Genomic DNA, 21,794 nt, shown 5'->3' with positions numbered 1-21,794 from the left:
GGCCTCCGTTCCGCGGGGCGCCACCGGGCCGCCCTCCCCGCGGGGCCGGCCGAGCTCCGCCGCCCGCCCCGGGGAACGCCCCGCGGAGGGCGGCCGCCGGGCGCCCTCGGCGCAGCGGGTACGGTGGCCGGCAGGGGCCCGGCGGCGCGTTTCCGGGTGCGCTGCGGGGCCGCAGCTGCTGGCGGCCGGCGGGGCCGCCGCCGCGGCCGGTCTGCGCCCGCGGGTGCCCGCCGCGGGCCCGGAGGCGAGGCGGTGGCGGCGATGGATTTCTCCAGGTTCCTGTCGGATGACTTTGAGGTGAAGAGCTGGGTGAACGCGGCCTTCCGGGCCGTGCAGCAGGAGGCCCCCGGGAAGGTGGACGCCCACGCCGCTACCCTGGTGATGAAGTTGCAGCTCTTCATCCAGGAGGTCAACAACGCCGTGGAAGGTGAGGCGGGCGGCGGGGCTCGCCGCCGGGGCGCGGGCCGGGCCGGGCCGGGGCGGGCCGGGCCGTGCGGCGCGATGCCGGCCATCGGCGGGCGGCCCGCGGGCGCGCCCCTTTGCCGAGCTGTGAACGCGCCGGGCTGGGCCCGGTGTGGGTTTTGGCACCTCAGTTAACCTTTCCTCCTGCTGCGGTGCTGGCTGCCGCGCTTCTGTCGTCTCCGCGTCCCGAAAGATCCGCTCTAAACGCTGAGAAACGGCTGCCCCTGCCAGGGCAGGCTTAGTTCGGAAATCGGGGAAAATTCCTTCGCTGAAAGGGTTGTGGGGCGTTGGAACAGGCTGCCCAGGGAAGCGGTTGAGTCGCCGTCCCCGGGGGTCTTTGAAAGACGTGTAGACGTGGCGCTGAGGGACGTGGCGTAGTGGTGGAGTTGGCAGCGTTAGGCTGATGGTTAGACTCGGTGATCTTAAAGGTCTTTTCCAACCTAAACGATTCCGTGATTCTGTGATAAAGTACGTATTTAAGTTTTAAAGATATAACTAAAGTTTTGTTGTTCGGTGTTTTGCTTTGTTGTTTGGGTTTTTTTAAGTATTGGAGATTATATAAGACTATTGAAAAACTCCCTCTGTCCCGCGAGGGTTCTCGGCCCCCTCCTCGCTCTACTGCTTGGTCTTTCTGTAGAAACAAGCCATCAGGCTCTCCAGAACATGCCCAGAGTCCTCCGGGAAGTGGAAGTCTTGAAACAGGAGGCAACATTCCTGAAGGAGCAAATGATCCTTGTTAAAGAAGATATCAAGAAATTTGAAGAAGACACAGCTCAGTCAATGCAGGTAGGTTCTTGTCTTACGTAGCGTCTATCCGCAGCTTGTGAAATTCTAAAGGTTCCAGACTTGTTTGTATTAAACAATCTTGTGAACTCAAGATAGACAAAAACGCTTCTCTAAACATTAAGAGTAGAAAAGTGGGAGTGACAGGCTAGTGCAGTCTGCATTTCCTGAGGAACAGATAATCGTGTTTCAGTTCAGACAGAGTTACCTGACTGGGGACACCGATTTCTGCCCAGATTTCTGCCCGTCGTTAGCTGGGGTGCGTAGCATTTTTCAGGCAAAGCGGATACTAAAAGTGCAAATCCAGAATTCAAACTAACCTTTTGTTGTTTGACTTTGGAAGTTGATTTAACCTCTCTTAACTCTTTCAGCCAACTCCTTCCTCCTTGTAATGGCCATGATCTTTTCACACATTTTTTTAAGATCCAAGCCAAAAATAACTCCCATAATATAAGTATCTATGGCAGTCATCTTCTGTTTCAGTGGGTGACATTTTTTTCTTTTTTTCCTGCAGGTCCTGGTAGAGATTGACCGAGTGAAATCTAGAATGCAGTTGGCTGCCGAGTCACTTCAGGAAGCAGACAAATGGAGCACGTTAAGTGCAGACATTGAAGAGACGCTTAAAACACAGGTAGATACCCCATTATTCTTTTTGGTCTTTGTGCCTTCAGCTTTCCAGGGAAACTGGGTTTAAAAGTAGGTTTTTGAAGTGACTTTAAAACATATACCTGTTTTAAAGGTATAAATGAAACAGGTATAAATGCTTTCTAAGGTCATGTTCGGTAACTGGGTTGCCTTTCCCTGGTGGCAGGATGTGTCTGTGATTTCGGCCAAACTAACAAGTATGCAGAGCAGCCTGGCTATGCTTGTGGATACGCCGGATTACTCCGAGAAGTGCGTGCATCTTGAGGCTCTGAAGAACCGACTAGAGGCCATGGCCAGTCCTCAGATTGTTGCTGCTTTTAACTCCCAGTCTGTAGGTCAGTAAGGCTCGGTGTCGTTTACTATCAGTGCAGGGTTTATTGTCTTTAAAAAGTAAAATGTTTGCGTGGGGAGTTTATGTCCTGGTGCTGGGTTGTGTGCTTTTTCTGGTGGAGCCAGATGCCATGAAATGCTATGTGCTCTGCAGCTGCCTGCAGTCCAGCGCGTCTTTGGTTTTCCTACAGTTTGGTGTACCTGTGGCCACTGTGGGAAATAAGGGAAATGTGAGCTGTTTTTATAGGCCGCGTAGGTGTGTGAAATGGAGGTGCTGAGGCAGGGCTGCCCTGCTGTCATAGTTTAGTTGTGCCATGGATGCTTCCCAAGTCGGAAGTGCTGCTCAAGTAAGCAGAAGGCCTCAGGTTTTGCGTTATCATAGTGCTACTGGGCATTTCTGTTACCGCTTGGTGTTGTAATCAAGAAGGAAATTCGTTGGGAAACATTCTGACTCCTTACTATCTTGTAAAAGTTGTTTTATAAACTTTCCTTTAGAAAATTTGACTTTTTGGACTGTTGTTTGTGCTGCTCCTTCCCTCTCCTACTGTCACAGGGCTTCTGAAAAATACTTGTTCTGGTTGTTGCCTCTCATCTATGTGCACCTTGAGGTCCCAGTGAGGGTCTGGGGCTGCGGTGCTTTTGCTGCACAGCGCTCTGTGGAGTTCTTGTCTACGTAAAGGCAAGGCGCAGCGGCGCGTGACTGCAGACAGCTGGAGGGAGCGGAGGAGGAAAGAAGCTCTATGTGCTGTGCTTCTAACAAATGTGCTTAATCTTTTGCATAGATCTCTTTTTTGCTCTCCCATTCCTCTTCTGGCTTTCCTTCTTTGCACAGCCTCCTTTTTTCTTGAACTGTGCTCATTACCTTCGCAGTAGGTCCCATGCCTTTTTCCTCTGCTGTTGCAGTGCATTACCCTTTACAGACAAATTCAAGACAAAGGATGACATTTTGGAATATTTTCTCTGCTTAGGATGAAAGTAAATTGAATATTCATATGCTCTGTGAGTTCTCCACCGAAGAAGACATAGGTGCAAGAAAGCTGCTGGCAGCAGGTCTACTGGTACGAGGTCCTTTGCTTGGGCATACTCTTCAGAATAATTCGCTTTAAGCACTGTTTGCATTCTCTTTCAAAATCTGTTCCGGGCGTGTGGAGACATGGGCTTTTTTCCCATTGAAGAGAGTTTCTCTGTTTACTGTGAAGTCATGTTTTTTCCTGAAGTCCAGCTCCTTTAAATGTAATACAAGTCCGTAAATGTATCCCCGGAGAGTCTGTACTCTGTGACTTCCACAGATGAAGAGCACTTCAAGTGTCCTAGTTTATCTGTCTTCTGGGTCCGGTTTGAAAAACAAGGTCTCATTACTAATTTCTCTAACCCCAGATGTATTTTGTGGACAGAACTATAGTCATCCCCCTTACAGTACAAAACAGACTTTTGAGGAACTTGGATTTCAAAGCTTTGTGTAAGAGCTAACTGTGCCATTAGTCAGTCTCGAGGCAGCTAGCTTAGGTGTCAGTTTGAGGAGTGGTGAAAGCAAAGCTGAAGACTTTGTGAGGTTATGTTCTAGTTTTGTAGATAGCGGCTTGTTTCTGGAAAATAATGATTTCCTTCTAGGAAATGCTCTGGTTTTCTCTGTCTTTAATACTAGATACATTTGCTGGTTAAGAAGTTAAATTTAAGAAGTTAAATTCATTCCTCATGTCTGCTACCTGTTTGTGTCTGCTTGTGGGTTTTAGGCGATTCTGCTCCTGTTCGAGAAGATGAGCAAACAAAAGGTGAAAGTGTGTCTTTCTGTATAGGCCATTGTGCATACTCCCTTAAAAGAAGAATTCTCTTGCTCAGTTAGGCTAATGTCTCACCCTCAGCTTTGAGACTGACTGTTAACTGCCTCTATTATTTTGTTTTGTTTAGATCAGGCAAAAACGTTTGTTAAAGTCTTCACTGAAATTGATCGGATGCCCCAGCTTCTTGCTTATTATTATAAATGTTACAAGGTAAGTATTTTGACAATATTTTGATGTGGAGGAATAAAAATTTGAATTCTTGCTTGGCTAGGACTGTAGGGGGAGCTGCTACATCATGTATTTTACCTTTCCTGTTCAAAGGAGGATGGAACCTGTTCTTTTCCGTGTTTCGTTCTCTGACCTCTCTCTCTGGCTCTTAACAGCTTTGGTTACTCCCCATGTTTCAAGAGTAATTCTCCATTCAGGGCTTTGTGTTCCTTCCTGCAGTAGACATAGGATATGTGTGTTCTGCTTGATTTCTCTGTGCCTTATAGTTTTGCTTTGCTTTTCTTGGATGTGGCTATGTCAGCAATAACTTTATTGCTGCAACTTGCCAGCTGCTGACTTCTGTAAACTCTTTTCAGGTAAGATTAAAAGTTGGAATTCCAGACAGTTCTGTAGCCATAACCTGATCCTCAAATTTCTCTCATGACTGTGACTTTTGAGGATTAAGTTCAAGGCTAGGGCTTGCCAAGTATTTCAACTATTATGTGGGGGTATCAGTTACAGTCTCATTTTATGAGTAAAATACCGATGTTAATTAAATCTTTGAATCAACTAAGAAGCCTGTAGCTTCGTGCTGAAAGTCTTTTCCTTCTGTGGTGCTGAATTATAGCAAAATGTTATGTTGAAATCTGGAGAGAGGAGTAAGGGTGGGCATTGTGTTTTAGCAAAAGTGCTTTGCATGGGAAGTTCTTGGTTTGAAGTAACAAAAGCTAGATCTGTGGACTGTCAGTTCTCCTCTTAGAATGGTTCTTATTACCCCTGCAGGTGCAGCTGGTGGCAGCGTGGCAGGATCTTTGCCAAAGTGACTTAAGCTTAAATCGCCAATTGACTGAACTGTATGACACGCTCCTTGGGACCTGGCACTCACAACTTCAGTGGGCCACACAGGTGCAGTGACAGTTTGATATTGGTGCAGCATATGGGAGAGGATGAGATTGAGCATGCTCTCTTAATTCTCAAAAAGCTCTGAATAGTTCACCGGTGATCACTCTTTGAGTTATACTCTGTGCCTTATCAATGCAAGACAGGGCCTGCAACCTACTTTCTGTTTGTTGTCCAGCTCTTGCAGACAAGATTTGATTTCTGGTGTTCTACCGACAGCAAGGTTGCTGTGTTATTGACATTAAAGCTGCTCTATCGCTTTCATCTGTATCTTAAGTTAAATCTAATTTGTTGGTGTTGCAAATGTCTTCTGTTGCAAGACATTTGAAATGCCTGAATTGCTTTATCACTTGGCCTGGAGGAGGCCCTCAAGGTCATATTGGACTGATTCATGTCACTCTGTGTAAGATATCTGAGGGCTTCTGCTATCACCCATTGGAGTCTGTGTGCTTGTTTTTCCTGCCAAGAATAACGTAGGATCCAAAAAAGTTATTGTCCTTTAGTGAAATGAAGAAATAAGTTCATATTGTTGAGCCTGTAAGAGTTTTTCATCCATGAAGGGTAAGAGATTCTTATCTTCATGTTACGAAGCCCGGTGCAAGTGCTAGGCCTGTACTGCAAAGGAGCTCAGTGTTTCCTTGAAATGTATTTTTTCTGCCTAATGATTCGATGTGAATTGCAGGTCAGATGTCAGCTTACGTTTTAGCAGATAGTCTTGGAACTGGGGATTGTGAGAGAGAAACGGCACATGGGACAAAGCTCGTGTCAATCAACCTCCTGTGTCGCTTCTGCTTTCTGAAGAATTCTTGGACCTTTTTCATGATATTCAGTATCCATGGCGACCTTGCTGCAGGAGACTCATGGTGACCCCAGCTTTCAAAGCAAATGAGAGAGAATAGCTAACAAAAAAGTCACAATAAAAGGCTGTAACGCATTTTATGGTAGCGGAGTTAAGGGTGGTGCATGTAAATAAAAGTTCTCAGCTGATTACAGTCTTTCTAGCATTTCCAGTACTGACTTCTGCTTATCTGACCAGTAATTTGGCTCGTGATATAGCACTGTTTCTGGATATTTTACCAATATATGTGTTTTTTCCCAACACACCTGTGTAAACTCAGTGCTTTGTTTTCAAATGCCCTTTTCTGCCAGGTGGTTTTTCGAATTACTATAGTGCCTGTGTTCTGCTGAATTCAGTTTTTGACCTCTACCTATCTTCTGGTTTCTTGGTTGCTGTATTCCAAGCACAGTTTCAACAGTAAAATATGTATTGACCTAGACTTTTGTAGTCAGGCTGTTCTGCATGCTGGGTCAGCGAGGTTCTTGCAGTCTTAGCAGACCTCTTTTGGTTTTTTTTTTGATCCCTTGAGAGGTTTTTCAAATTTGTTTTTGTTCCCTTTTGGTTGGGAGCTCATGTCATCTGAGGAATCTGCGATCTGTTAGCGCACAAAATGTCATCTTCTTGATCTGTGTATCACCGTCTCTCACCAGTAGGTAATTCTATATTAATTCTTTAATAGAGAGAAGCACACACCCAGCACAGTTTTCTGTGCTGGGCGTGAAAAAGTCCAGGTCGGGCTGCTGCTTTCTCTTCCAACTCTTTACTCCCTGGTTATGGCAGCCTGCCTCTCTGCTGACAGGATTTGCCAACCCGACTGTTCTGCCTCTTCTGTCCCTCTGTTTCAGGAGCCCAGGTCTCTGTGGCAAGGGCATAAGGGAGACTACAGTGGGCATGATTGCCCCTGGGAAGTGCTGCCAGCAGGGCAGCAGCACACGTTCAGGAGGGCTGAAGAAGGTGGTATCAGCCCCTGGATAGACAGGACCTGCTCAGTTTGGAGTGGGACAGTCTGCCTTTGCTGAGACAGTGACATGTGGTTTGTACGTTGTGGGGCTCTCTCTGGAAGGTATCTGCTGCTGTCTGCTGCCTGTCATGTTCCTCTGAGATAACGTGCTTTTGCTAATAGCTTTTCTGATACCACAGGTTTTCAAGAACCCCCATGAAATTGTGACTGTGTTGTTGATTCAAACTCTGGGAGCGTTGGTGCCTTCCATCCCTGTCTGCCTCAGCACTGCCATGGAGAGAACGGGCCAAGAAACCAAGCTGAATAAGCTGCTGGAGCTCTATGATGCCACCATCCACTTCGCAAAAGGGCTGGAAGTAGCAATGCTGCCAAACCTCAGTAAGGCGCTTGCGCTGGATTTTGTTATTCTGTTCTGTCAACACCTCTGTAAAGTTCCATTGTGGGATTTTTTTTAGTTTTACAGGGATGGAGGGATTATGTCTTCTACAACGTTGACCAGTTACATGGCATTTGCACCTTTGTGTGTGTGTATATGTGTATATATCTTACACTAAAGATATTGACACAATACTGAATGAGTTTACTGAAGCAGACCTGTTCTGAGCGTGCTTGCTGTCTTGGGTAAATAAAATTTAGCACTTTTCCTTTTACAAGCATTAGTATTTCTTCTGTCTAACAGATGAGGAAATGTCTCTAGGGACGCTATCTGTGAAACCCATTGCAAAAGATCACAAAGCATAAAAGTCGAGAAGTTTCATGGAATTAAGTTACACCTTACTAAACAAGAGAAAACCTGCTTGAAAGCTGCATCCATTGGATTCTTAATTTTTACTTTGTAGTTTTTCTGTTGCTACTGGCTTATGTTTTAATCAAGTGAAAATGCAGGGCAAAATACTATTTCTGAACCGTTGGTAGTTTATTCTCCAGCATCATCCTCAGTGTCTGATTCAAAATCTAACCTATGGTTTCCTTACCCTATGATGTTTGTCATCTTGTTTTGGTCATGACTTGATGAATAATTCCTGCAAACCACAAAGCAGTGAGGTGCTGTGTTTACATAGGTTTATCCCTGGCTTGAACTGTTGGCTATTTATAGTCCTTTATTAATCTGGTAGGGCCCCTTCAAAGACCGGGTATGGGAAAATCCTAAATTAAAGCTAATGGAGCATTCCTAATGCTGTGTTTCCTGTTTTTTGGTTCCTCATAACATTGTCTTGAGCTATTTAAGCCCGGATTCTTACTTGATCATGTAAATTATGATTACTGGGCAATTTCAGGGAGTATGACTGTCACCGTGTCTGTTCTTGTTGTCTTTGTGATTGTGTATTCTTGTCAGTCATTTTCTATCCTTGGCTTAGCTTGATTTGCAGTTCGTAATAGAAATGATTAAAAAGGACTCAGAAAAATGATGTCAAATTCTAGAAGATGGTGGAATAGGAAAACAGCTGCTGAACTGTTACCTGAGTATGTTTAAAAAAATAAAAATCTTTATTTCCACCTCTTTTGCTGTGGGGTAAGATGTTAGGGAAGAGAAGTATCTCAAGAACAGAAAGGCCACGTCACTCAGCAGAACAGGGTCAAACCAGTTCCTACGTATGCGTATGTGAAGGAAGGGTTCAGTTATGATTCGTGGGATAATTCAGGTTGGAAGGGACCTCGGGAGATGATCTAGTCCAACCTCCTGCTCCAAGCAAGGTCTGCTATGAGTTCAGACCATGTTACTCAGGGTATTGTCCAGTCTGATCTTGAGAACGTCGAAGCATGGAGATAGCACAGGCTTTGGACAACCTGCTCCATTGCTTGTCTGTCCTTAGGGTGTAAAAGCTTTTTCTTATATCCAGGATTCGAAGTAATTCTGGTTTGCTGCTAGTTTGAGTTTGGCAAAACTTCACGGTAACAGCTAGTGTCCAGTTCTGATTTGAGAAATAATCATTCAGACGTGTTTTTTGTGTGGGTTTGCAGCTCCCTGCTCAACAGAATGGCACTGAAATGCTGAGTTCATGGTTCAGGTTGATGAACACCGTGAAGTAGTAGTGCTAAGTGAATTGAGTTAGTGTCAGTTATTTTAAGTATGAACCAGGCTTTCTGATAAATGAGGATTGACCCTGTTTTAAGTTGTGGGAGTAACGTGTTTCACTTCTCAAATGGTTTCAATACTTTCCTTCTACTGTAGGTTGGAATGTTTAATAGATTTTTGTCACCCAGGCTGTTTTGGAGCAGTGAGTGATAATTTTCTTGAGGCACTTGTTGAGGTAGAACATCTTGGTTTTAGGAAGCAGGTAGAGATGATAACCTTGGTTTTAAAAAAAAAAAAAAAAAAAAAAAAAAAAATCTGTGTAGTTGAGACTTAAAGCTGTTGGGCAACATTCCAAGCCTGTGTAGGCAGCATGCTCTAATTGAAGAACTGCTGCAGGTTGCTTGAAACAAGGTTTTTAGTAGCATGTTCATCTATTTGTAGACTAAACATCTGATTCTTTGTAGAGGAGCAGAACCTGGTAAAAGTGATGGAACTGGTGGAAGCGGTGTATGGTCCATACAAGCCCTATCAACTTGAGTATGGAGACCTGGAAGAAGAAAACCTCCTCATTCAGATCAGTGCAGTGCCCTTGGTAATGTAGCAATCTTTGTTCAACTACACAGGGAGAGGCTCGAAGCCTCTACTAAATACATGGGTCTTTGCCATAGTTATTGCTGTCTTTCCTCCTGTAATTTTTTGGTAATATTTCCTGTTTGCAGTATATTTTCATACTGTTAAGTAAATTTTGTTTAAGCAATAAAGTTAATTTCAGCAGCACTGTCAGGTCGGAGGTAACTCCTTTCTTCTTCTCCTTCACCCAGTAACTGGCGCTGTGTGGATCTGCTGGAGAAAGACTTTACCAAAATATTGCTATCAATCAGGAGCCTGCTTCAGGTTCGATAGAATTTATTAAGAACAGGGTCCGGGTAGGAAAGTCCTTTTTGTAGAAGATTCTGTTGTTGGCAGAACTGTTTTTCCTTGAAGACCTGGTAAACGTAGGATTTGGCAGCCTGACTTTTATTAACAGTCACTGTGCAGGAGGGTGGAAGCAACCAGCATTATTCTCCCTTACGTGTGTCACAAGATTGGAGGATACTGAGAGACCAATGTGTTACACAAGGTGTCTTTTCTTTAATGCCTGGACACTCGCTGAAAGAAGCGTCAGGCTCAACTTCGTTGTTTTTGTTATTTAGGAGCATTGGGAAGTAATTGACTGCGTCCAGGAACTGAACCATTCAGTCAACAAACTCTTCATTCTGGCTTCTGGAGCCATCGAGAACTGCATTAAACTCACTGATGGACTGGGGGTGTGTGGGCTCCTTAAGGCCCTGAAAGCTCTGTTCACAAAGTAAGGTGCTTTTAGTTACACTGCTGCATTTATCCTAAGGGAGTAGCAAGTATTCAGTTTGTGGCCAAGGACTTTGTAGTTTATGAAAAGTGGCTGAGAGCAGAAAGTATCTATAACCCTAATAGGAATCATCTGATATCCCCTCCTACTGTTTCTTAGGGGAAAAATGGAAGCTTTTTATGGCTAAATGGAAGACTTTTCTCAGCTGTTTTCTATTCTGGTTGGACTGAATTTGCATTTTTAATAAACACTTTTGGAGGGAAAAATATTTCCCAAAACAGAGTAGGACAAAGACAAGTTAGGCTGATGAAAGTAGGACTCAGTGAGGAAATGTATACTTACTGGGACAAGTGACCTCACATTCAGAATCTACCTGTAAGTGTGAGATACCCTAGTAAGTGAGGTTCACTATAAGTTCTTGTCTTAAAGTATCAGTGACAGCCTGCTTAGATCATATTCCAGTACTTATTACCACCTCCTTACTTCCTGATATCGAAAGAGCTGCTCACAAGGTATAAATCAAACTGTTACCTTGCTGCCCTGTGGGGAAGAGGGAAGAGGAAAGCACGCTTCTCTGATCTCACCTTCGTTATAGGCAATTACATAGCAGTGTGCATGCCTCCAGCTTATGGGCATTATTTAAAAAATAAAAAAAAGGGGGTGTGTGGAAAACAAAATGTTCTCCTTTTTATCCATGTTCTCATCTGGGGAGTAGCTGAGAAAACAAATTTATGAGATTGTTGTCACTGTGTTCCTGGAGTAAGGGCCAAGTGATGTTGGAGTAGCAGTAGCCTTATAAACTTCTTCTGGTCTTTCCTAGGAGATGTGATTAGTGTAGTGGTAACAAAAATGTCTTACTCATACCTTCTCACGGGAGTGGAGGGTTCCTCGTAACCCATGTGCAACAAATTGAAGTAGCCACACAGTATCTGTTACTCTGAGTTTCTCCCAGTCTTCTGGTGTAGGCTTGAGCGGGCTGTGGCTGATCAGTTCTTCACATCCATGTGTCTGGACTGGAACAACGGTGTCTCTTCTGAACTCCTCCTCTTTTAATATTTCTGGTTCTTATTTGGCCCTTGTAGAGGACTGAATGAGCAAATCACAGGACATGCAGTTATGCTGCTCTCCAACCTATTCTCTTATGCTGGTGCTTATCTCTTCTCCATTTCTCATTACAGGTATACATCTGACTTTACAAATACATTGCAGTCTATACGAAAGAAATGTAAACTGGATGATGTCCTATCAGATTCCCTTTTCCAGGAGGACTGGACTGCATTCCAAAACTCTGTCCGGTAAAGGGGATTTTTTTGGCCCAGCTCAGACCTGATTTTTGTATCAAAGTTGGAAGGGAATTACTTGGGGTCAGTTTACACAAGTTCTTAGTGCAGAGTGCAGGGCTATGCCCACTTAGCTGCAGTGCTGCGAGGAGCATTAGTGTTAGTGACTGGGTTTCAGGTTGCTGCTGGCACAGTAAGTGCTATGAGGCTCCCCACCCTGTCTGGAGCAAGACTGCATGTCATATCACTTGAAATATCAGCAGCTCTTAGAATTTTTTCCAGTGACACTGAGCTGGCCTTAGCCATGATGACAAGAAGTAGCATGTGGATGAGGCTGTTGGGCAGAAAAATTCAGTATGTTATCAAATGGATGCAGAGTTAATAGCCAAATTAACTCTTCACAGATGTGTCCCCTGTGGGCTGTGGTTTGGTTATTGTATTTTATAATTACTTGACACATGTCTGAGATGGGTTGTCTGGGGCGGGGGGGTGTCTGGCATTATCTGCCTCAAATCTCACATGTGTTTTTGTCTTGTTCTTTCCCAGGATAATTACTACTTGTGGTGAGCTCCTTCGTCAGTGTGGAGACTTTGAGCAGCAACTGGCCAACAGGTAAGCATTGCTGAACTTAATTCATGAGCTGTAAACATAGGTACCAAGTTGAAAGAAAACAAACCCCAAGGTGCTTTCGTTGCGTAGACCATGGAGGGAAAGCAGAGCCACTGTGACTTCCCCCCACTGCCCCTCCCCATCTTTTGAAATGTCAGAGATGGGTCACAGTCGCGTGCCCTGAGACAGTCGCAAGAATCCTTTTTCTTGGATACCTGGCTGGGCATCAAATTGGACTGCCAGACTGGGGTCAGGAAGGAATTTTCCACCAGATCAAATTGGCAAGATTCTCACCCGCCTTGTGACATGGGGCATGAATCATTTGCTGAAATGAATCTACGTGTGCCTTAACTGATCAATTCCTTGTAACTTGAGGAGCGTCAAGCACAGGCAGCACGTAGATCTTTTGTTGCTTGTAAGCAGCGCACTGTTCAGCCTCTTGTATGTTGAAATGCTTTAGTCTGACTTGAGTGCCTGTGCTTTGTATAGGACACAGCGGCCTGCAGCGCACAGGAGGCTGGGTTTGTTCCGTATTTGCTAGATGTTCTGAGAGCACAATCCTCTCTTTTTCATCTCAATATTTTTGCAGTTTTTGAGTTGCACAGTAGACATGAGAGTTGGCTGTAATTAGTGTCTGCCACCAATGAATATTCTCTCCCTTGAAGTATCATAAAGGTAGTGTTGGTCCTTGGACCAACATGAGAACAACAGTGCTGATTTCAGAGGATTTTGCCCGTGACTTTTGTGTACTTATTTTCAGGATTTTATCAACTGCTGGCAAGTATCTCTCGGACTCCTACAGCCCTTGTAGTTTTTCTGGCTTTCAGGATACCAGTTCTGCAGAAAAGAAGAGCTCCGTAAAGAATCCCTGGCAGGAATACAATTATCTTTTGAAGGAGAATCCATCTGAGTATGCCAGCCTCATGGAAACACTTTACACTCTAAAGGTAGCCTGGGAGAGCCTGCCTCTATCACAGGATGCTGTTGGGCCCACATTCGGTAGATGAGACCTGGGTTCCCCCTACAACCTGATTACTTTTCATCCTGAGCTGCAGCCTTTTGATGGGCTATGTTCCAAGTCTTCCACAGAGACACCGATTGATCCGCTGAGAGATGAAATGTCCAAACATAGGAAGTCTGGACTCATTCCATCTCTCCCCGGATCCTGGCTGTGTTTTGTGAACATGCCCTTATCAGTTCAGGTGAGGGAGATTTTGTTGCAGAAAGCATTGGGAAGGTTGTACTGGAGCCATCTCAAATTCTGGAGCCCACATACTGGCTTCTCAAGACTTTCTTTGCCACTTACGCTCTGCTGCCATTTCCATTCTGAAATATAGTTCTGCAGGATCATTCATGCATGCATCTGTGAATAGGGTAGAATGACTCTAGTTATCTTCTTGTGGATCTAAGTTATGTTTGCCATCGTCAGTCACATGTAGTAGTGAAGTCAAGGTTATGAGTTCTGTCTCTTATTTCCTCAAAATGTTTTGATTTCTTCTGCACTTAATTTACCTGCAACTTGTGCAGCTCTGCCTTCAGTGTTATATGTTTGACTTTAAACCTTTGCTAAACAGTCAAGTTCCATAGGTACCCTTCATGTAAAACTTCTGCTTAATTCCATGCAGGGAATCAGTTAGTTGTGCCCTTTGAGTAAAAGGCAGTTTTGCCATCTTCTCTGCGAGTTTCTCGGTATCTAGCCTGTACTGGTGCCTGACACGGCTGGAATGTGATGCTGATCTTTGTTGTACATTTCAGGGCGCAGTACGCAGTTTCTGTCTTGAATAACTGGTTGGGATAGAGCATCCCAAAGGAAAGAAGCTGTGCCATTGCAGAGGAAAGCTCTTTTGTATTAGGATGCTTAATAAAGACCACTTTAAGAATGTTAACATAGTTTCTCTTTGGTCAGTTTAATGACTTCTGTATGTAAACATTTTTCTGTGTCTGTTAGGAAAAAGGTACGAGTAACCACAACCTGTTGTCTTCATCTCGATCTGCCCTAAGCCGCCTCAACCAGCTGGCACACCACTTGGCTTTTGATTCTGTTTTTCTTCGTATCAAACAACAACTCTTGCTCGTTTCAAAGATGGAGGTGAGTAATGGGTACATCGATCTGATCTGAACTAGCAAGGTTTACCCGTGGGATCCCTTAGGGTGGAGTACAGCTGAATGTTGCTTACCTTTCTGCTTTTCGGAATGTTTCCCTCCGGTATCACATTTCTTCCATGAGCTACAGTCAGTGGAAAAGTTTACCTCCCTTCATCCACAGCATTCGCAACAGACAGCTATGTTTGCAAGCTCTGATGTTTGTTTGAGATGTTTTTTTTCTAACTTGTGTGAGCATGTATTTTCCACAGGGAGCTGTGTGGAAAGGGTTGTGTATGTTTTGGGCCTGAGGGAGGACAAGGGTAGCAGTTTTCTCGTCTGTGTTCTGCTTTCTAAAAGTCCTTGGGTAGTCACAGTTCATGTTGCTGGGTGATCCCTTCCCAGAATGCCGATAGACTTCATGCTCCAGAAAGTCATAGATTCTTTCTGCACTTTTTGCCTTACAGGCTTGGAATTCTGGTGGCATTGGTGAGACCCTGACAGATGACCTGCCAAACTTCAGCCTGACTCCTCTGGAATACATCAGCAATGTAAGAGCGTGCAAGGGTAGTTACTGGAAGCCCAACGCTGGGGGAATCTCTTCTGTGTTTCCCCAATTTTTTGTAAAATCGTAGTATTTGTTAAAATTATTATATGATGGTGATAGATGCTCTCAGTGGTCCAGCCCTCATCAGTTGGGTTGTGCCATTCTTTGTAGCTTTTATGAAATCCCTGTCAAATTCCAGAATAGCAAAAGAACGTCGGGAGCACCAGGAGAGTTTCTTCTCTATTGAAGTGCACTGTTTACAGTGTTAACCCTCGTAATGGGATGGGAAATGCCAGCTTTTCTTTGTAGGGGTGAATGCTGAGCATATCTTCGTAATGCAGCCTGTGTAGCCTAGAAGTTCCTGCAATGTGTATTGGAGTGATTTAATCATACTGTGAAGTTGAAAAAGTCTTGAGCTCTTACCCTTCTAATCCCCATGTGACTCCCTGGCTTCTCCTGATGGAATAACAATGAAACCTTTCTGGCAGTGGGGTGCCTGAGTGGAAAAGGAGAGTGAGCTGCTCATTCCTTCTGACTAGGCACTCTGCAGTTTGGTGCTGCTGAACAGCATTCAGATGGCTCTCCCATTCTCCTGGTTGGTGCTTCAAGTCGCTGCCAGATTTGCAGTTCAGATATTAATATTAGCTGCTATTATTATCTCAATACAAAGTATAATCTGATAAGCAAGTTTTTTATGTTACTATTATTCTGTGCGTCACACAGGGAATGGATTTTTTAAGGACAGGCTGCAACCAAAAGCTTTTAATATTTTGGTTTCCTCTGGCTTATGGACTACAGACTGTAATACTCTGCTTTTAAAGCTTTTTAAAAAAAAAGAAATGTATAGAAATGGGTAGTCAGTCAATTTGTGGGATAATTTTATCATGGGTAGTTTGAATTTAGCTATCTGAGAGACTTTTATGAGGTTTAGAAAGCTCATGGGCAAGTATATCAGGTAAAACTTCAAGGAAAAGTTGCTACTGAATTTCTAAGTAGCTTTCTAATTAACACAGTTCACCAGGAGAGATGTGCATGATTGGTAAGAGGCTGAATATGCTCCCCTGCCACTTTAATTGAAAGTTAAAACTGAGATGTGTATGGTGGTTACTTGATTCTGTGAGGAATCAAAGGGCATTTCTGCCTGTCCAAGGCAAAGAGGAACTTCAGAAAATTTCAGATACAAAGCATTTGTTTTCTGACATCTTTTCAGATCTACCCTTTATACTGGTGCTGAGTGATAGGTGGGCCAAGACTGAGCCATGGCTTTGTCTTGGGTAGTCTTGAAATAACACTGCTGCATTGTGCAGTAAAATGGAGAAGTTTTTTACTAAAGTAGAGTTTAGAAACAAATTGATGTGGCATATGTGCTGTGTAGAAGAAAAGGCAGGTGATGTGAGCTCAGGAAAAAGCTATTAATGAACATGCTTCATAATGGGGAGGCAGAGTACTCTGAACTGTATCTGCATCTAGGAAGATTCTCTGTAGCAGCAGATAATCACTTTATAAACAGGGCAGTATTTGTTGTGTGCCTGAAGTTATGTAGCTTACACATTTGTGAGCATGGTCCCTGTTTGGGAGTGATACGTTTCTGTAATTCATGATTATATTGTCACTTGAATCTGTGTTTCCTCTTCTGTGGTTTTGTTTGGTTCAGTCTATTAGCTTCTGCTCTAGAAAACAAATTGCCGGGAACACGCCAGAGATCAAAAATTTGCTTGGAGTAGGAGTTCTCTGTACAGGTTTTTCTTAACATGATTTTTTCAATGACTGGTTCTCTGACCTGGTGAAAAATTATTTCTTGTACAAAGTGTAATGATGAGCAAGAGACGATTTGTTTCTGCACAAATGTAGGTTAGTGAGTTGCTGTCAAGCTCAGCTTTCTGCTTTCAGGTGTGGATTACTACAGTTGACTCTTTTTCTCTAGCAAAGTACTTGCTTCACATTTGGTCAGTGACTCAGCTCTTTGTGCTTTTATTCTAGATTGGGCAATATATTATGTCTCTTCCTCTCCACCTTGAGCCATTTGTCACTCAAGAGGATTCTGCTTTGGAACTGGCATTACATGCTGGAAAACTGCCTTACCCCCCAGAACAAGGTAGGGTGAAACCAAAGACTTGAAGTGTCTGGGGGAAAGCTTTCACATTTTGACATTACATGGGTGTGATGTGTCATGGTAACAAAGCTGTTTGAGATCCATTTCCTATCATCTAGTCATGCTGTTTCTTCCAAGAGTCTCCTGGTAATACGCAGGAGGAGCGAACCTCTAAATAATGAGTAAAACTTCTTCAGCTTGGTCTACTTAAGTTTAGTGTTCATTAAAACTGTGGTTTGGGTGCAGGGTCTGAAGTACTACTCTTTCAGAGTTGGAGCAATATTTAATCTCCTACGTGCAGGGAGTGAACAGGAGGTACCTGGGGTCAGTTCCCAAACTCTGAAGGGCACTGTTGAACCATCTAGCCTGAAAGACTTCTCAAGTTAGCTTTTGCGCCTTCTGCTACTTATCAGCCTGTCCATTGGAGTACAGTTCACGGAGCGGCTTGGACTGTCTAACAGCTTGCTGAAGGGGGAGTCTTGCTCCAGCTTTGCACTCCTGCCCTCTCTTTTGTGCTGGTTCCACAGTAGGGCCGTTTCCATTCATTAACCCCACAGAAAAGCATTCACTTTTTTCTTTTTCTGGCCTAGTTTCTCTCAAAAATGTATCAATAAAGTGATTTAAATCAACTTCCTAAGAGGTCTGCTATGCAACAGAGCTGCAGGAGCGCACAGCAAAGAGTAGGCAAAGGGGAAGCTTGTGACCATGTTTAGAAGGGGTGAGTTGTTAGGTTGGCCGACCCTCTCGTGTGATGTCCCCATCTGCTGAAGAAAACAACCCTGCATCGGTGATCGTACAGTGTATTCTTACCCCCAGACAGTATCTAAGTTGGGATTCTTGCAACAGCTGATGCCAGGAACTGACCTGGTATGAAGCCTTCCAGCTTCAGACCCTAGTGAAATCTGGAGAGAATATCCTGTAAGCTTAATTTTACACTAATCGCTTGTGGTATAAAATATGCAGTCCTCTATGGCCTTGCTGAGAACCACAGCCCCTTAATTTGTTGCTAGAAAAAGAGGAGCCCCTGAGCTCCTTTCTTCAGGAATAGATTATTTGTTCTCAAACATGATAGTAATGCTGTTTACTTGTAAACAACTTTTTCCTCTGCCTCTTTTTTCTGTAAATCCAGGAAAAACTACTGTTATACCCTGTGTGACATGCTAACCTGTGCCCGTCTGTGACAAAGATTGGGAGCCCGTGGTCAGAAACTCGTCTGCCTTGTTTTGGACAGGCTTTGCATCTTTGGGAATTTCTTTTCTCAAGGGTCTGACCATATGTTCTAGTCTCCGTAGTCAGGTTCTTGCTCAGTAAGGACACAATTCTGGAATGCTGACCGCTTCATTTAAATTCCTTTTTCATCCTATATTTACTCCAGCTGAAAAATCATTAGAGCTCCACTGCTACTTCCATTGCCACCTGAGTCTTCAGTGATTAGATACCAGCCACAATGATCAAACCCCCCATGCTGAAAGAAGTGCAGTGGGTGCTGTGGGTGGCTGCTGAGACAGCTACAGCCCAGATTCCTCTTCAAAACTTTCTCCCCAGAACACACGAGGAGTTTTTCTGGGTGTCTTTCCTTAATTTCTTGCAGCAAGCTGAGTTTTGGCTTGTGTTCATTCTTCAGATGGCTGTCCTTACCTGTTGTGTCATTAATCCTGCTGCAATTAACAACAGTAGCTACATAATGCTTCCCAGCAGATTGGCAGCGCACCATGGTTTGCTGTGGTTAATCTCTTCTTGGTGTTTATTTCCACTGACAATCAAGGAAGCATAGAGCTTGGTATTTATAGTCTTCCTGTAGCCTTCTGAGAATACGCTCTTTAGTTTAAGTTTTTGCATTACTTATTTTGTCATATTAAAGTAGTTACATGTTTAATAGTTTGTTAACTTTCAAAACACTGATGAACACAGAAGTCCTTTAGGGCTTGAAAAAAAACCTGTGAATCCTTGTCATTGCAGTAGTTTGTAAACTAGTCCTGGAAGATGATCCTATAGAATATGCCAGGCAGTGCCCCTGACCCCAGCCTGATCACCTGTCAGCCCTTTGGAAATGACTTACCTGGAGAAGTAATACAGGGAAGTAAAGTGTTTTGGGTCCTGAGTTCACTTTCAATGTACAGTATCAGGGAGGATATGTAACTGCTTTGACTACTCCAAAAACAGCTGATAAACTCTGAATACTAATGAATACCTTAATGTCTCGTTGAAGAAACGGTTAACCATTTATGAATTATGTTTTGTTACAAAACCAGCAAATGCAGGTGAGTGAGACTGCTGACAGCTAACGAGAATTTTCTGTCCAGGAGACGAATTACCTGAGCTGGACAACATGGCTGACTACTGGCTGGGCTCCATCGCCAGAGCTACGATGCAAACTTACTGCGAAGTCATCCTGCAAATACCAGAGCTCACAGTACATTCGACAAAGCAGCTCGCCACAGACATTGGTAAGCTCAGTGCACACATTGTCCTAAGAACTGTTGCCGTAACACATGGGCTGCTCTGTCATTACATTAGTTTTGAAGAAACTGCAGTGTGGGTTTCTCCTTTAATCGTGAGCGTGTTGATCTGATACGGTACTCTGCATGGTGGAGTGGTTCACAGCTTCTCTTTCGCAAAGTGTTCTGTCGCATCCCTCTTCGAGGGAAGGGCGATGTTCCGGCAGGTACTCCTGCTTCTTCACTGCTTTGTGCTTCTGACTGTGGAAGTCAAAGACTTTCTGAACTGAGAGGGTTCCCTTACAAGCCAGTCTTAGCAAGAAGGATCTGTGTATAATCTTTTCAAGTGTGGCACTGCTCTTTCCCTTCTCATCGAAGTGCCATGTACTGCCAGTATATGCCTTATAGGGGGTACACAGCATGTGCCAAGCCTGTTGGGAAGTGCTCCAGTGGATTATGAAGGGGGCAGCTGATTTCTTCCATCCACTTGATAGCTGAAGTAGGGAAGATCAGCTAAAGGCCTTCTAAAAGTTGTGGAGCACCTGACCAGCATCCTTTTTTTACAAAACCTATAGGATCAGCTCCCCTGCCATGGTTAACTTACCACCCTGCTGCTCTGAAGGTGCTAGATGACTAAAGTTACTTTCAATGTGGAGAAATTTTCAGCAGCAAAGTGGGACATAGCTGGCACGTGTTGTTCATCTCTGCCTTCTCCCATGCCATGCAGAGTGATTGAGGGAGGACTGATGAGGGGAGGCGTTTCTGTAGGATATGGAGGAGATGGGTTTTTCTTACCTGATGAAACTGTCGCCTCGAGACCACTACAGCTATTGTAAATGCCAGTTAGTCCTTTCTTTGCTGTAAATCATGGATGCTGACTTCCCCATGGCCAAGCTCAAAAATAAGAATACAGACAATATCTCAGCTTGCCTTTAAGTGTGCTTGAATGCCAGTGAACTCAGCCTGAATCTTTTTTTGTTTTGTTTTGTTTTGGCATTGCTTAAAAACAAACCAGTGGATTAGAGGCTGGTTGCTCGGCATTCTCCCTGTCATCCGTAATTCCCCAACTGACCTTGAATCAGTGAGCTGGAACTCCCTCCTGACAGCCATTCACCTCTGCAGAACTTCCCAGCTTTGTTGCAAGATCTTTGCCTTTGAAAGTGTGATTGTGATCCTTTATCTGTGACCGTGGTGACTGACTACCCCAAGGGTGTTGTGTGCAGATACTGAAACGTGGCAGAATGTGTCTCAGTCCTCTGAACAAAACAGATGGTTGTCTAAACTAGTGTACAGGAAGCCAAAAATACACAGCAGTCAGTACAGTTAGATTCCAAACACACTACGTTTTCTGTGTTTTTGAGCTATCCGTGACAGGATTCTAGCTGTCGTGAAGAATGAGGAATAACTTTCATTTGCACAGTGTCTGTTGCCTGTTCAAATACATGTTTATCCTTGATCTTACAGATTATCTAATAAACGTTATGGATGCCCTTGGCCTTCAGCCATCAAGAACACTGCAAAATATTGTAACTCTGTTGAAGGCAAAACCAGAGGACTACCGGCAAGCTGCAAAAAGTGTGCCCCGCAGAATGGCCAGCAGCATCGCTGCAATGAGAGGCCTGGAGTGTTAGTGTAATGTCCCTGCTGCTGGACACTGTTCAAGGGCTGAACTGTTTGGGTTGGGTTTATTTCTCTATAAAATTTGCAAGGACAGTGAAAATATCTCTGGGGATTAGGGGAATTTATTTCTGAATAAATTCTAATAAATGTCTTTTGTCTAGGAAAAGCTTGTTCCATTTTTCCATCTTTAGAAATACGGGAAGATGTCCTACAGCCAAATTTACCAAAAACTATCTGGATGACCTTGAGTAAGCTGAGCAGTGCTGGCTTCTGACTAGAAATGGTCTGCCGGTTGCTGGAGAGTTCATGCTTCGTGGCGGTGAGATGACTGGCTTTTTCAGAAAATTTAATCAATTCTGAATCTAAAATTATGGGGTAGGTACAACAAAGATCGACTGATTGGAAGCTCTTCTACCTGGAGGCAGTCGTCATTGCTCAAGTCTGTCATTATTCTCAAAGTCAGGAAGACAAGTCTCATCAATTAGTAGATGAGGCATGATGAAGCTCAACCCTGAGAATAAAACCAGTTTTGTAGGTTGTTCCTTGTGCGATTAATGTATTCTACTGAAAGCTACGAAGTTTATAAGAAATGTAAGGAAGGTGTTGCTTTCCTGTAAAACTTATTAAAGCTTGGTATATAGATCTTTGTAAAAAAAAAAAAAAACAAACCCTCATCTAGCCTAAGTATGCTTCCGACACTCCCACAGCTTTTTTTCTTAGGAGAAAACTGGACGGAATACAAAGAGGGCCCAAAACCGGAATGCCAGCTGTGTGAGACTGCTGGATAAAACCTCACATGCAAACTCTTCTATTTTGGAGGGGAAAAACATCTTTCTTCCCCTTATCTGTATCTA

The 21,794-nt window shown here is 43.9% G+C and overlaps 1 protein-coding gene across 1 annotated transcript; it reads left to right on the top strand.

Moving 5' to 3' along the window:
- Nucleotides 1-212: 212 nt before the first annotated feature.
- On the top strand, nt 213-21,106 carry COG7 (component of oligomeric golgi complex 7). Its single transcript, XM_076350745.1, has 17 exons — nt 213-427; nt 1,100-1,248; nt 1,760-1,876; nt 2,057-2,225; nt 4,129-4,211; nt 4,992-5,114; nt 7,087-7,285; nt 9,389-9,516; nt 10,118-10,272; nt 11,451-11,567; nt 12,099-12,164; nt 12,922-13,108; nt 14,110-14,250; nt 14,711-14,794; nt 16,771-16,885; nt 19,186-19,329; nt 20,785-21,106. The coding sequence occupies exons 1-17, from the start codon at nt 262-264 to the stop codon at nt 20,949-20,951; spliced, it is 2,310 nt and encodes a 769-aa protein (XP_076206860.1). The 5' UTR covers nt 213-261; the 3' UTR covers nt 20,952-21,106.
- Nucleotides 21,107-21,794: the final 688 nt, after the last annotated feature.

The sequence above is a fragment of the Aptenodytes patagonicus genome, chromosome 13, assembly GCF_965638725.1.
Source record: "Aptenodytes patagonicus chromosome 13, bAptPat1.pri.cur, whole genome shotgun sequence".
NCBI lineage: Eukaryota > Metazoa > Chordata > Aves > Sphenisciformes > Spheniscidae > Aptenodytes > Aptenodytes patagonicus.
The sequence above is the reverse complement of the archived record's forward strand: the minus strand, read 5'-3'. Positions and strand labels throughout refer to the sequence as shown.

Coding starts and splice junctions, on each gene's coding strand:
- COG7 (XM_076350745.1), top strand. CDS start 262: ATGGATTTCTCCAGGTTCCTGTCGGATGACTTTGAGGTGAAGAGCTGG. Junction 1,877..2,056: donor AAGAGACGCTTAAAACACAG/GTAGATACCCCA, acceptor CCCTGGTGGCAG/GATGTGTCTGTGATTTCGGC. Junction 9,517..10,117: donor AGATCAGTGCAGTGCCCTTG/GTAATGTAGCAA, acceptor TTTGTTATTTAG/GAGCATTGGGAAGTAATTGA.